This window comes from Porites lutea, chromosome 7 (genome assembly GCF_958299795.1).
Source record: "Porites lutea chromosome 7, jaPorLute2.1, whole genome shotgun sequence".
In the NCBI taxonomy this organism is placed as follows: Eukaryota; Metazoa; Cnidaria; class Anthozoa; order Scleractinia; family Poritidae; genus Porites; species Porites lutea.
In genome coordinates this window covers 70,440-85,000 of record NC_133207.1, presented here as the reverse complement: position 1 = coordinate 85,000, position 14,561 = coordinate 70,440, and the positions used below count along the sequence as shown (strand labels likewise).

Genomic DNA, 14,561 nt, shown 5'->3' with positions numbered 1-14,561 from the left:
CGCGCGCTAATTAGAATACAGTACCATTAATTAATCAAAACAAACCACACAAAATAAAGCATTGTGAAATTAACGGGCAAAGCGCCGACACAAACATCGTTTTTGCATCGTAGAAACAACCTCCATTTCACTTTGCTTCGCAGCAGATTCAAGGACAGAACAAGTAAGTTTTTATCTCGTGCGTTCCCTATAAACATGATTATATACATCTTGCCAGAGCTATTACACGCGCACGTGCTTCGATCATTTTTATGTCTATTGGTTTTGCGTAGTCGGGTTTTTTCTCACACTGAAGGGTCATAAACCCGAAACGTTTGTGTTTTTGTCTTTTTAAAAAAACTTTTGACCAACTTTGCAATTTTGCGAGGTGGACATGTTTGCATTTTCCAAACGGCATGCTTACAATGTAATTTGTTGATATTATACTGATCACTAAACTCGTTTGACACAGTGTTTGTGTTTCGCTTCGATGCTTGATCACCCCAAGGTCCTCTAAAATTCTTTTAGACCCTTTTGGTTAGAACAAGAGCTGTTTAGGAGCGAATTTTAAGATAACGCAATCTCCTTTCTTTGTTAATGCATTTTGTCAGTGTGCTGCCATTTGATTATGATATGATATCTTTCTTTACAGCGACAGGCTTCAGAGGCTTTAACACTAGATCAATTAATTGCTTTATACAGAGAAAAAGTAAATCTATCACTTTCCTCACCTCATTCGCATCTGAAGGTGACGCCATTCCTCCAACCTTCGCACTGTGCTTGAAAGGGAATTTTCCCTCTTTCGCTTTCCTTTGGCAACCGATGAAAGCTGACCAAAACAGGAAGTTAGAGAAAGAGAGGAATACCTGGACTACTGGAACTGAACAACGGATCGCAAAGTTGTTGTTTTGTCCACCTTAATATTTTTTTAAACTCTCGCGGTTCTGTCGTTTCACGCTCCAGTTTTCCGTTTCAATAGATATGGCTCTTATCCCGGCAAAGAGGTAATTCCACAGCATCCTATTATGAAGGTGACGATAAACAGATATCTTAAATTATCCCGGCGTATCTAAACGAACAAAATCGAACCAAATTTCAATCGAACCCCAATCGTTGCATTGGGTGTAATCGAACATAATCGAACATCTATTTTGCTGTGAGTTCCATTATCGAACCAATCAAACAAAATCGAACGCGATCTCAGTCCGATTCGACTTTTGTTCAGAATCTATTTATTGATAAGTAAATCATACAGGAGTAAAATCATAATCAACCTTTATTGAATGGCATTTATAGAAAAAATGAGACCAGGGTTTTCCTTCATTTGCCGTTTACTGTTCAGTAGTTTTGTGGAAGGCCACAGAACAAGTTATGAGGAAGCTGGACGTTTTCCATCAATACTGCCCTCACAGGACACTTAGAATACAATGTAAAGATTTCGTAAGGAATAAATTGAAAGTGGCCCATTTAAACGTCGTCATTGAGTGGACTGATTATAATCCATCAGTGTGTTCATCCCAGAGTGTGACGTATTGATCAGCTCGCAGCTGCTGCACACCAGGCACTCCTTCATCCGGGTACTCGCTGTCAATACCGTAGCCTGTGATGTACACGCTTTTATTACCAAACTAGAAAGTAAAAACGAGGCCATTAATATTCATTACAGGAAGCATCGTCATCATTTCTCACGTCGCACTCATGCCACAGAGATACAACTGATTTATAAGGAACACCGTGGACACCCAGAAGTACTTCTGTAATGTTACTGTGTTGTAATGCGTGAGTGTTAGCTTGCGTCCTGATCTTTGTTTAAATTGGTCACTACGCAATATTTCAGTGGTTCATGGGTTTCTAAGTTTGTCAGTACATCTGTTAGAATAACCCAACCACGACAGTTGAAAACTGTTTTTATGTCCATCAGATAAACACCCTCAGTCACACAGTCCTAGGCAAATAACCGAGTGAAATTGAGTTTTGCATCCCCTTATTACTTTTGTAGTAACTTTTGTGGAAAAAATATATATAATCTATGATCGAGAATATGACATTTAGATATTCCCCTAACACGAACCCACCCCCTGCCCCCACACACCCGCAAAACAAGGAGGAAGGAGAAACATGGCGTACACTAACCTGCTCTTTCTTTACATATTCTGCAACTTCTGTGAACTAAAATATCAAAAAAAGAAAGATGACATCATCCTTTAATGTATAGAGAAGAGCAACTCAGGAAACCATAGATTATAAGTTAAGCCCAGTTGTTACGACGGTCCGAAAATAAGAGCCAGCTTAGACAACGCACCATTTGCAGGCTTTTGATGGGTACTAGAGGTTTTTTTCAAGCTACGGCAGGCACTACCTCGGTGCATTCGAGACGTTAGATATCATGGACATTGCAGCTGGCTACAGATCGCGCGACACGGCATGCGCCATTACTGTTCAGCAAGAAAGTAAATGCAATGTGCAGGTCACCAGTTTGCGTTCACTAGAGTTATTATCTATTAACTGAGACAGTGAAGAGACTTCTTCTTTTCCTCCTTTTTTTCATCACTGTCTTTGTCCAAAAAAAAAATAATTCTTCATACTGAGGCGTGCTCCTGGGAGCCCTCCTTCCTCGCATCCACAACCACAGTGGACGCCTGAAAGAAAAACTTGTACACGTCTTCTTGGAAACCAGAATCAACGCAATATCCCAGGATGGGCTTGTTCTTGAAGTACAGCAAAAACCCTGAAAAAGAGAAGCACCGACAGAGTGGTTATAATTACATATGTATCGATCAGGCTGCAATTGCTGCATATTAGCGAAGTATTTTTTCTTGCGTTTTATGCACTGAACCAAAGTAGTCGTTGAAATATACCAGGCCAATATTTAGGCATCGTAATAAGATTTTTTACTGAGAGACAGAGAAGGCGATCCCGAGCGCGCAAGATGGCCGGGTCCATCTTGCCCTCTTTCCTGGGGAGCCAATCAATCTTTCTCTTACCATAGCACACTTCACCATGAAGAGTTCGGTAAACTGTGATGAAGAAATCTCTGTCTTCGTCAAGGTACGTTGGATCTCCATCCTGTTTGCAGACTACCCAATCAGCTACCTGCTCCTATGAAAGCAATTTAAAATTCAATGCAATTGCTGTTTAGCACACTTGTGTCACTAACATTTCTGTCAATCACACACAGAGATAACAATCTGAACATCAAATGCGCCTTGAGATTTTGAAAATACTATAATCATATTCTGCATAACGGGCGCTTTATGAGCCAAGCGAGGCGAGCACGGCAATTCGCGCGAAGCGTTAGGCGAGTGGAGGAGAAAAATAAAGCTTTTAATTATGTTTTCTCCTCGTCTCTCCTCACGCTTCGCGCGAATTGCTGCATTCGCCTCGCGTGGCTCATAAAGCGCCTGTTATGCGCCCAACATGGTCAGCAGTATCACCTTGCACTGGCGATTCCTAAGTTTTGTTACATTTACATGGGTTCCAAATGAGTAATCTTTTGAGATGTCTAGTCATGCCATACTTACCGGTCGATACATTGTCAACATCTCATCAAGTCTGTGTACCTTCAGTTTGTGTTCAACCTCTGGACCACACAGCACCTTTAGGCGTGGTTCACATGCTGCGTGTCTCCTTTTACTTTCCACTGCAAACAGCATTGGCAGCTCCCCAGAATGATCCATGTGATTGTGAGAGATGAACACATTTCTAGGAAATTTGTTTTCAGCTGCGACTTGAAAACGAAATGTGTTAACAGCTAGCCAAATGTTAAATGTCCCATGTAAGGCACTTTTATTTTTTTTCAGCGCTCATTTCACTGATCAGAGTCAAGTCAGGTTTTCCAACACCTCGATAATTCAATGAGGGAATGAAAAGAGAATCACCCACCGTTAAGAGAGTTTAGATGTCAGATACAAGTCAACCTAATGCAAACTTGAGCTTTAAATTCATTTTCATAGCATTTAACACTGTTTGATCCGACACCCACACATTTTGACGGTCGCCCCAAAGCCTCCGGTACGCCTTTTTTTAAACCCACTGCTCGGTGGCTTAATCTTTCATAAGGTGCTGTTTCAATAGTTTAAATAAGGGAGAGCAGCAGTCTGAAATATCAAAGGTTTGCCTGCACTCTCACATCATGTGCCTAATGGATTAGGTCTGGATAAGTGAGGATAACTATCCTCTGTTGGTCGGTGGTAATACATCACATGCAGGATTAAATAAACTCTACTCTGTCACTTGTACCCAGTTTCTCTCTGCAGGGGTTGAGAACTCCAGCTCCTACGTCAGCCATCAGTATAGGTTTTCCATCCTGAGATATGATGACTGATGAACTGGGCTTGCCATGCAGGATAGCTGCAAAGTAAAGATATTATGAAAAATTGACCTCAGACCATCAAAACAACTGACCATCCTGGATAAAACCCCGCAGTAACGAGCTACCGGGCGGTACGTGCAACGAAAAATAAGCCAATCCGGTCAGCTGGGCTGGACCGCTTTACCTGACTGGCTCGGCTCATGCCTTGCGGTTTCTTCATAAAATTCTCGTTATGTTCATATGAGCTGGCCCAAGTTCTCGGCAAGCAGGTCAGTTCATTGAAATGTCGTAGCATGAATATCGATGCTATATTTGCCGGTTTGGTATTGCAGATGATGCGATCACCAAAAGAAGTAAAAATACAAGAAAGACCCAGAACTATACCTACACTACAATACATGCGCCAAATGTCAGTTTTCGCAACACTAAGAAACACCTGCATTATTATGCATTTAAAGTCTTAAAACGACAATAAATGCTTTATTTAAATGGCGATATCTCAGTATTTACCAATCATCTTTACTTTTCTTTTTTTTTCTCGCCCACGCGAAATCTACGCAATAATTGACTTTGTACTCATAAGGTTACCTGTTGTGCCTGTACCAGTCCCTACGCAGTACAGCTCCACTTTATTCCTGTTTGATGTAACTTCTCCCCGTAATATACTAAGAACGAGCTTCATTTCCGGTCGATGACTTCCGGGCTTAAGACATTCCTCGACAATAGTCCTTAGCTTTGCTGCCAGTTCTTCTCCGAACTCTTCCAGGTTAATTTTCTGACAACAAGTGACATTGATTGAGTGAGAAAACTGTGTCATATTTTTGCCGAAGTTCTCTTTTTATCTTTTCTATTATTATTATTATTATTATTATTATTATTATTATTATTATTATTATTATTGTTGTTGTTGTTGTTGTTGTTTTTATTATTTTTTTGGGGAGGGGGGTGGGGGGTGGGTAGCAATCCAAGGTTGAAATACACCACCATTTTTTTTCTTTTCTTACTTTAAATCAAGATTTCAATTGGATGTGGGAGTAATTAATTAAAACCAATTATGGCTCACTCCTGTTCACTTTTATTACGCGGTAGATGTTCCAAATTTTGTCCAAAGAGGACTAAAATGGACCTTAAATTAGAACATTGCTCTTAGCGAAATATGAGGGGATGAATGGTACAGATCTGTTTTTAACGGAATACGAGTGTGTGGTTGGCTCAGGCGTATTCGTCAAAGTATTGTCTTTTAAATTAATCATTTAATTTGTTCAGAGAGGAGGATTTTGTAGGATTTTACGCTTAGAGGTCAGGTTTACTTGTATGTTCTTTCAAGTCCATTTTAGACAATTTTCAAAGCCCAACACTTAGTCAAAACAAATTACCATATGCCCTGAAACGTCGTTTTTTCTTTGTTAATTTCCTTAAATTCTTTTCTTTGTTTATTTAGGGGCGTTCCATGTATGGACAAGAAGTTTCATTTTACCGGGATGACTGGGTTTTCTCCGGCCTTCTTCTTGTCGTATACTGTTTTATCTTCAAGGATGTCAGCAAACACGATCTTACCACTCAGCACTTCAATCAAACACAACCCTGATAATAAAACAAAGAGTGCATTAAGCCTTACGTTCGTTAAAATTACTCCATCATTTTTTTTCTGAATCCCCCACAATGCACTCTTTTTACCCTCGAAATTTTGTATTTACTATCGTTTTTCAATGCTCCTGGGAAAGGCTGCATATTCCCAACAGTACTTAAGAACAAAATCTTATGCAAATTTGGGGGTAAAAAGTGTTCTATGGAGCATTCGAACTGATAGTCAACAAGGAGGAACTAAAACGGGAAAATGAAAAAATGGAATTGAACCCTAACCCTATCAGTAACGTCATTTCCAATTCTTTTTTTGTTCCCATTTTTCATTTTCCCGTTCTCAGTTTTAGCATCATCCTCAACAAGATAGGTTATCATGTAATCGAATTTACTTATCCACTCTCCTAATAAAATAAAATAAGCTAAATCACCATTTTCACATAAACCATAATGCACCTTGTTATTCCCTCAATTTTGCGTTACCATTGTTTCCATTTTCTCATGGGTATTGCAGCAGCCCTGAGAGAAATCGAGGACAATGACTATGCAAAACTTTTGGGGGTAAATAAGGTGCATTATGGTCTATGTGAAAATGGTGAAGAAAATATATTTTTAAACATGATGAACCATCGGGAACCATTAAAACCCGCACTGAAAACACTTTATTTAACTCACCAAAGCTGTAAACATCAGCTTTCTTGGAGTAATGACCCCCCGGAATCATGACTTCTGGAGCCATATAACGCCAAGAGCCAATCAGTGTTTTTGTTTGCCTTGTACCCTCTGTTGCTCGTGCCAGACCAAAGTCACCCAGCTTTAACAATTTGTGATCTTCAGACAACTGGATGAAAAGACAAGCAAACACACAACCAAGAAGAGCAATAGCCTTTTGTGTAAAAACATTTAAATTGTAAACGTCTTGTTGATCAAACTGAGCAAATAAATGGCCATAAATGCGAACGTTCGGTTCCCGGTGGAGGTGTGGTATTTTTATCACCATTCAGGAAGGATGATATGGGCCGGAACAACGACATAAAAGGGTCTCAGTGGCTTTACCCTTAAAACGACCAAAACCTTAGGGCCTGTTTACATGAAGGTGGGAGACCCCAGGTAGGTGAGGTAACATGTGGCGGGTTACCCCACCTAACATGTAAACGTGATCCCATTAAAATGAGAGATTGTATAGACAGGCGGGTTACTCCACCTAAGCGGGTTACCTCACCCACCTGGGGTCCCCCACCACCATGTAAACAGGCCCTTAGAAGTTATGGGAAAGCATAACCTTAATACAACAAAAGTTACCCTTAAACAGATTTCACTATCAATCTTTATGGTGTTATGCATATTCTCAGTATCCTGTCTAAGGGTTAATGACGAAGGGATCTTTTTATAAAAATACCTTTTGTCATAGCGGGATGGTTCTGAGACACCTGACACCTAAATGATTTACACAACAATGGAAATGAAAGTTTTAACGTTTGAAAAAAAACTTTCTATGTTTAAGCTAGCCTTAAAGGAGTGAGATCAGCTGTTAGCTGTATCAAAGCCCAAATATCAAGCATTAAACGCCACAGTATAAAGCTAACAACACCCAATCAAGTCCTTAGTGTAATTCTTGGCGGCTTACTTAAAAGAGTGCTATACACCTCAGAGCGCATTGGACCATGCCACATTTTTTAAAACTATGATTATGCATGTCAGCATCATATAATCTACGACGGATGAAACTAGTAAAAATCGCTGTGCATGTCTAAATGTTTTTAGATAATAACCGCATTTGCTAACAAAGTTTTTGTTGACCACGTCTGTATTATGTTCCCCATATTGTGAAAAATTTTGTAGATATAATATATTTAAATAGTACAGAAATAAATAAACCTAAAAATAGTCCTTTTAAAATATACAAACCAAACGAACTTTTACTTACAAAAATGTTCTCGGGCTTGATGTCTCTATGAGTGAAACCCTGTGAATGTAGATGTTCAACAGCTGAGCCGATATCTTCGATGAATCTGAGTGTAAATTCCTTTCCCTGTCCTCGTTTACCCTTACCAAGGAAAACTTTAAGATTGCCTCCCGCCATGAATTCCATTACAATTGCAAGCTGATTCTGGATGGTGATGCATTCAATCACTTCCACGATTTTGGGGTGCCTTGCCTCCCTGCAGACCAGCATAATATTAGATATCATAACTCATTTAACAGCGGCCGGGGAGAACCTTTCATAAGCAAATCGCCCTTTTTTAAATACCTTTGACGTGAGCGGCTAAAGGGATTTCAATTATAATTGTGCGCATGATCTAGATCTCAAACTGAGGTTTCTAACTAACAAATTATTTAGTAATGCTAGTAGGAATTCGCCAAAACGTTGCAATGTGCTAGCAGCAACATCATCCAACATCATACATGTTGCTCTCCTAAAAACCTTATTGAAAATCATAATCATGAATATAATTCGTTGCGTTTATTTTAAACAAATTAACCGACCTCAGCGTGTCCACTTCTCGTTCAAAGTACTTGACTTTATCTTTGTCTACTTCTTTCAGAATCTTAACAGCCACTTGTCGTCCATTCTTTTTGGCTCGATACACCTGACCAAAGCTGCCTTCACCAAGCGGCTCGAGGTAGCCTGGATCGAGTTGACTTCGCACCTTCTGACTAATACGGGTTAGCGTCTCCAGGGCTTTTAAATCGTCCACCTATCCATTGAATACACAGCAAACCTATTAAAAGCTTCAAAAACGTATAACATTTGAAGCTCCTGTAGGCGAATAACCTCAAAAAGCAGAAAACGCGTTGGTAACTGAAGCTGGCATTTTGCATGAATGATCCTGTGGCTGACGTGGCTCCTTGCACCGCTCATATAAAACACTGTTAATGAGGAAACAATATCATACGGTGCTGATTTTTTAGTCGCGTTATTTATTGATTTATTTGTCTTGTGATAACGACAACTAAGGCAATAAACCTAATCAGCCTTTAATACTGTGTGACTCAACAAGCAAGTTAATTGTTAAAGTAAACTTTATAATTCTCTGGTACCGATTTGTTTGTGTTTGTTGTTGTTTTATGTTGTTCTATTATATTTTAATTAAATTAATTTATTTCTTTTTCATTACTGTTTTTTAGTTCTAAATTTAAGATATTCTTTCTCTTAATCTTTTGTGTCACAACCCTATACATTGTAACTACTCAGCTCCTTTAGTTTTTTGCTACTCTGGGTATTTTTTTCTTTTGCCTTATCTATTTTAATTTATGCTGTTTTTAAGTTGGAAAAATAAAATGGTTGGTTGTCGCTGTTGTTGTTGTTGCATGCAACTGTTGTCATTTTACAAGAATCCATGCAATTGAAGAGCGCCGAGACTAAGCAAATTTCTAGTGAGTTTATGTGAGGTTCATTTACTCTAAAACCTCTGGTATACTGCTTACGTCAATTGCGTCAATACCAAAGCGTTTCTTCATCTCTGAGCTCTCTTTCATGATCGCAGTTGCCAGCTTTAGTATAGAATCTTCGTTATTCCAGGCATTAGCTCGGCTTCTCTCGTAGACTTTTCGCTTGTTTAACACTACGTCTCCGTTGATATTTATGAGGTGATTTGCGAACTTTCGGTCGTCTGGAGAAGTAGCCGTTTCTGCATAACAAACCGCTTCATCTTGGCCACCTAACGAACACAGGGAAGCAAACGTCACTTTTCCCACAAGGTCCGTCAAGGAAAAAAAACCGAGAATATATTACTGATTATGTTTTTTTCGCTGCAATATGTGTAAAATATGTTGTGAAAGAAATTCTAACCATGAAATGTTATAGCGTTGTTAAACAAACCTTTCAGACGAATAAGAGCGAACGTTTCTTTTTCCACCTCTTGCACGTTATACGCACCCTGATCACCCACAATGCGAATCTCTAAAGAACTGTTACTCCTCAACAAAGATTTACAACGTAATATGGCCTTTGCGTATTTACTGATTGATATTCTGCATTTCTGCAGCTTTTTCTTTTGATCTTCAGACGAGGAGGGTAATTTTTCTGCCTCTTTCCATAATTCTATCTCTTTTTTCACACCGTGGTAAAAGAACAAGGCTGTGATACTAATTTCGCGGGATCCATCAATTAGCTGCAAGAAAAAGACAGTTCAGTTAGCAACCTGATTGGATAGTAGACATACTAAGGTCAAAGCCGGGACTTCGCAGCAGGTTTCAGTCACCGACAGCAGCCCATGTGAATGAGAAGATGCTGCTATACCATAACTTTCCCACAACTTTTTGCGAAAACTGAGTCAAGCTATTACGGAGTAACGGACGCTCGGTAGAGATTAAACTGACTGTCCATCCATCTTGAGGTCGAGTACTGATTTAAGTAGTTCTAGTCCAGCCTGATTGGCTGACAACTGCGTCAACCACTGCTAGTCGGTGGGTAGTAACATTGTCTGGCACAGCAGGAAAAAAGTTTCAGTAAAACATGTTTTCCGAGAAACATTATTTGGCACTCCTACCACGTTTTTTTGAGCCGTGCGCAAAATGACACGTGATGCATGACGAATTATTTGCACTTCGATTTGAAACACAACATAATACCTGAATAAGGTTATCTCGTCTTCCTTTCATGGCATCCATCGTCCGCTGAACTTTCTCTTCAGAGTAAACACCTGCAATGATCAGGAAGCATAATGAAGTAATCATTCTCGCAAAATACAGTTCAACGAGAGTTTCTACGAGGTGGTTTCGTAATTTTGTGCTGCGTGAATTATGTCCACATAATAAACGTTAACTTACCAAAGGGATCTTGCTTAAATATGCTTTGAATGGTGGGGCGTGACACCTGTTCGAAGAACTCGTCAGGTGAAAGAGCATTTGTGATAGAAATGGTGTGAAATACTATTTCGGACGCCATTTTTTCCAATGCAAGTTGTTGCTGGAGATATTCCTCTCGCTGGATACGCAAATACGATCTTTCATAAACCTTGGAAATGAAAAACAGACAAATGACACGTGTAAAGTAAAATGTACCTGCCACGCCCTAAACGCCGAGAACAGAAAATATACGACCTTTCACTAGCAAGTAGCAATAAGGTGGACTATTAAGGAATACTATCAGCCCCTTCATTACCTTTCCAGGCTGGATATCTTCTTGTATGGTCCCTGTACTCAAGAACTGTACGAATTCCCAGGGCTGTATATTTGCCTTCAACGTGAGAAGATTTCCATCTTTCTCTAAGTCGGACTCGCCAGACGTCTCGAACTTGTAATGCTTCATCTGTAAATACGAAAAAGATAAAAATAATGTATTGCCTAGTATCCACACTTAATCCAGACTGGGAATCTTTCGCTTCTCTTTCCTGGAGGTTTGGATTCGTAAACAGTTAGATTATCCGAGCCAGTGCACTGAAGGCATCATTTTCCAGGTATAATAGCCATGGCAGAATGCAAGATTTCTTTGGTTAATATTTTCCTTAAATCCGGATCTGATTACCTAAATTAAACGCAACAACGTAATTCGAAGGTGGTTTATGCTTTTTAAAGTAAAAAAATTACATGAATCGCATTCTATCTGGGATCAATTATGGGCGCCCGATTCTGTGCATAGGATGTGTTTGCGATCCGTGCCAACTAGATCAAGTGTCGTTATTACCTTGGCATTGACCGCAAACTTCTGAAAGATTTTCTTGTATTCCTCGCGGTTCGGGTCACATCCAAGAAACAGCACGGATCTGTCATTAAAAACCTGGCGAAAAAATTCAACTTCCGGGCTTTCAAGAGTGCCACAAAACTCTTCGAAGTATCTCTTACTGTTTGGCTAGAAGAAGAAAAAACAAGATAGAGACTATTTAATAGGAGGTAACACTGCAATGGGAATATGGTTGCTAGAAAATGACGAACTTAGAACAAATCACTGCTGTATTTGGTGTCGTGAGATCCCTCATTACAAGTGTAAAGAAGTCATTTGAGTAGCTCTGTAATCGTTATGAGACGTTATAAAAATTTAAAAATAACCGATAGGAAAGAGAGGAGGTCATGGAACGACTGCAATAATTCAATCAAGTACTAGAAAAACTTACCAATATGCGGACATTGAAACCGCCATCGCCAAAGCACTTGACCACCAAGTGCCTACGCAGATCTGGCCAGGATTGAGCAAGGCATGATATCTAAAGAAAAGCATTAAGCATGGGTTGTATGCTCTTCAGAGAAGTTTTTAAATTTTTTAATTCAGTGTGGAGAAACTGGTCTCGCTAATAACTTCCTTCCGTCAAAAACATTCACCGGGATACATGCGGGGTCAGTAACTTAGAAACATGGGGAGGGAGGAGGGGACAGAAGCCGAGAGAGAGCAAAATCGCGCTTATCTCGGCCAAACTAGACGATGATCTCCTCGGAACATACCTCTGGGTTTTAGAAGTCGCTGGATAGTTTTTTGGTGAAACAGATACTCAACTATACGATCTGATAGAGCTAGGAAGCAGCACTGCCGTGACAGCTTTCATGACAGTGCACCGACATGCATCGTAGTATGCAAACTATAACTGGCCTATATCTTTGAGGGAAACATGGACTAGATTTCGAATGTCTACGGCATAAAAAAACTCATTACTTTCCGGAGAAACCACCAAATAGATTGATCAGATTACTAATATGCAAACTACAAGTGAATGAGAACATAGTAAACACTAAGTGCGTAACCTGAGGACTCGACAAAACCAAGTACAACTGACCTGATCTAATCGTATTTTCTCCCCACCATTTCCTGTCTTCCACAAGAAACGTTCTAAGAGCTCGTCCATATTGGTTGTAATGATGAAAGGAAAATTTCCAACATTCCGAAGAGCATTGTGAATGCGTGATGGTGCTTGCTGAAGGTTTTCCAAATACTTTTCTTCGGCATTCAAAAGTTCCTTGACACCATTCTGCTTATAGATACGAAATAATACTAACGCCATGAGAAAGATCATTAGAAGAGATCTTCTTACACGGCACTCAGTTAGTAGCCACAAACATAAACGAAAAGCGATCGCAAATCAAAGAACAGGCGAAACTTGTAAAAGCGATTACACCGCCCGTCCTAAAAACTCCCTTCTAAGCTTGATGACAACAACAACAACAATCTTAATTTGTACTCACTCTCTTACTCAACAATCAATTAAGACGATGAAAAAAATTTTTTAGGATAGCTAGAAGTCTTAGGATAAGATGAAAGGATAGCTAGGTGGGTAGTGGAACAAGATTTTTATGGAAATTTTCAGGTCAATGTTATATGGTTTTTTGCCTTTTTCTACGGTGTTCTTGACAGAATTGTGTTCATTCTAGCATGGTTTGAAAGTTCTCTTCACTCTGCTCAAGTTGTCCTAGACCATTAAAACTAATGACGTCACAAGCGGTAGAAGGGATGTTGATCCGCATGGGCGTTTACGGGCATCTCAGGGGCGAATAGTTTATTAAACTACTCCTTATACCTTCTTGGGCTGCAACTCAATTATTCAGTTCACGGTGCTTGTGGCTTCTCTTGTTTTAGGCGCGGTCATGAAAAATGAATTTGGAACTTATGAGAAATGCATTCATTCGGTGATAGGTTAAGCTCTTACCTCAGAATGATTGACAAGATGCCACCAATCATCTAATGAGGGGCGTAGCTGATCTGGAGTGACAAGAATTGAAGCCTGTTCACCAACAAAAAGGACCAGCTTTCCCTCAACAATTTTAGAGCGGATATCTTTAAGTTCTTGAGACAGCAGCAAGTGAACGTCATCATGATCTGTACCCATGATTTCCGAAGCCGAGTTGATAACCTTCTAACCTATAACAGGGGCACCCAACGAGAATGTAGATCAAAACCACCTAAAAGTAGCATTGTTAAACGTATTTTAGTATTTAAACGGTACATCTAGGCATATTTTTATCCCCTAAAAATTTTTCATCTGTTCGGATTTCCTAGCTGAAAGTCTAGTGATCCGAAAATTATAGGGATCGAAACTTACCTTGTCGAAAATTTCAGCCAGAAAAAAGGCTCCCGGAAATTCTAGGTGACCTTTTAAGGGTAAAAATCGGTTAAAAATGGGCAAATATACCATTTTTTAGATGTTCGAAAATCCTAGGAGAGGCAGGCAAGCAAGAAGTTTTACAACAAGCGTTCCGAAAATTCTAGATCTCAAATTGTCTTCCGAACAGATATTTTCCGAAAATTGTCGTTGGGTGCCCCTGCTATAAGGTAAATGGAAACTTAGAGATGATTGTCCTGTCTTTTCCTCATACCCGGTTCCTCCCTATTTGCTTATTGTATTAGACGACTTGCACATACAAGGGTAAAATGGGCCATCAACAGTACTGCGTAGTGAGACGTTAAGCCGTAGGGAACGAGAGCTTGTGAAATTCTCTAAATTCAGGAGCTTTGTAGGGTCCGATACTTTAAATAATCTATCAGTATCTCGTCAGTTTATTGTTTATCGAAATTTTATGAAAACAGCGAAATGCATTCAGGAACCTTTTGGAAACAGAAGTTTATTGAACTTTAACGTTTAACACTTCCTGACAAAGATCTATTTTATCATTTATTTTGTTTCCACTAGGCATCAACGTGCCAGGGAGCTTTTTGTTATATTTTTAGCAACGTTACAAAAGAGAAGTAATGAGAAAACACAAGTTTTGATTTCTTTTGATTGATCCGTTTTTCCGCGGAAAACATTGTAATCACTGTATC

General features: G+C 39.5%; 2 protein-coding genes across 7 annotated transcripts in view; both read right to left on the bottom strand.

Annotated features, from left to right (window-relative positions):
- LOC140943364 (uncharacterized) overlaps positions 1-795 on the bottom strand; it is an 18,743-nt gene extending 17,948 nt beyond the window's left edge. The window contains exon 1 of the mRNA XM_073392440.1: positions 711-795. Coding sequence (XP_073248541.1) covers positions 711-737 — 27 coding nt within the window. The 5' untranslated portion in view covers positions 738-795. The remainder of the gene's footprint in view (positions 1-710) is intronic.
- Positions 796-1,237: 442 nt separating this feature from the next.
- Positions 1,238-13,702, bottom strand: LOC140942745 (uncharacterized). Of its 6 annotated transcripts, none has more exons than XM_073391727.1 (20): positions 13,450-13,702; positions 12,583-12,777; positions 11,929-12,018; positions 11,502-11,666; positions 10,980-11,126; positions 10,646-10,832; positions 10,448-10,518; positions 9,696-9,987; positions 9,302-9,534; positions 8,360-8,571; positions 7,800-8,034; positions 6,548-6,713; positions 5,769-5,875; positions 4,880-5,066; positions 4,219-4,329; positions 3,501-3,706; positions 2,964-3,078; positions 2,565-2,707; positions 2,113-2,148; positions 1,238-1,607 (listed from the first exon to the last, which is right to left on the bottom strand). In XM_073391727.1, the coding sequence occupies exons 1-20, from the start codon at positions 13,627-13,629 to the stop codon at positions 1,473-1,475; spliced, it is 3,213 nt and encodes a 1,070-aa protein (XP_073247828.1). In that variant the 5' UTR covers positions 13,630-13,702; the 3' UTR covers positions 1,238-1,472. The 6 variants fall into 6 exon arrangements, with proteins under 6 accessions (XP_073247828.1, XP_073247831.1, XP_073247832.1 ...); XM_073391730.1 differs by having other exon boundaries at positions 3,501-3,700; XM_073391731.1 differs by having other exon boundaries at positions 3,501-3,700; positions 12,583-12,774.
- Between the last annotated feature and the right edge of the window lie 859 nt (positions 13,703-14,561).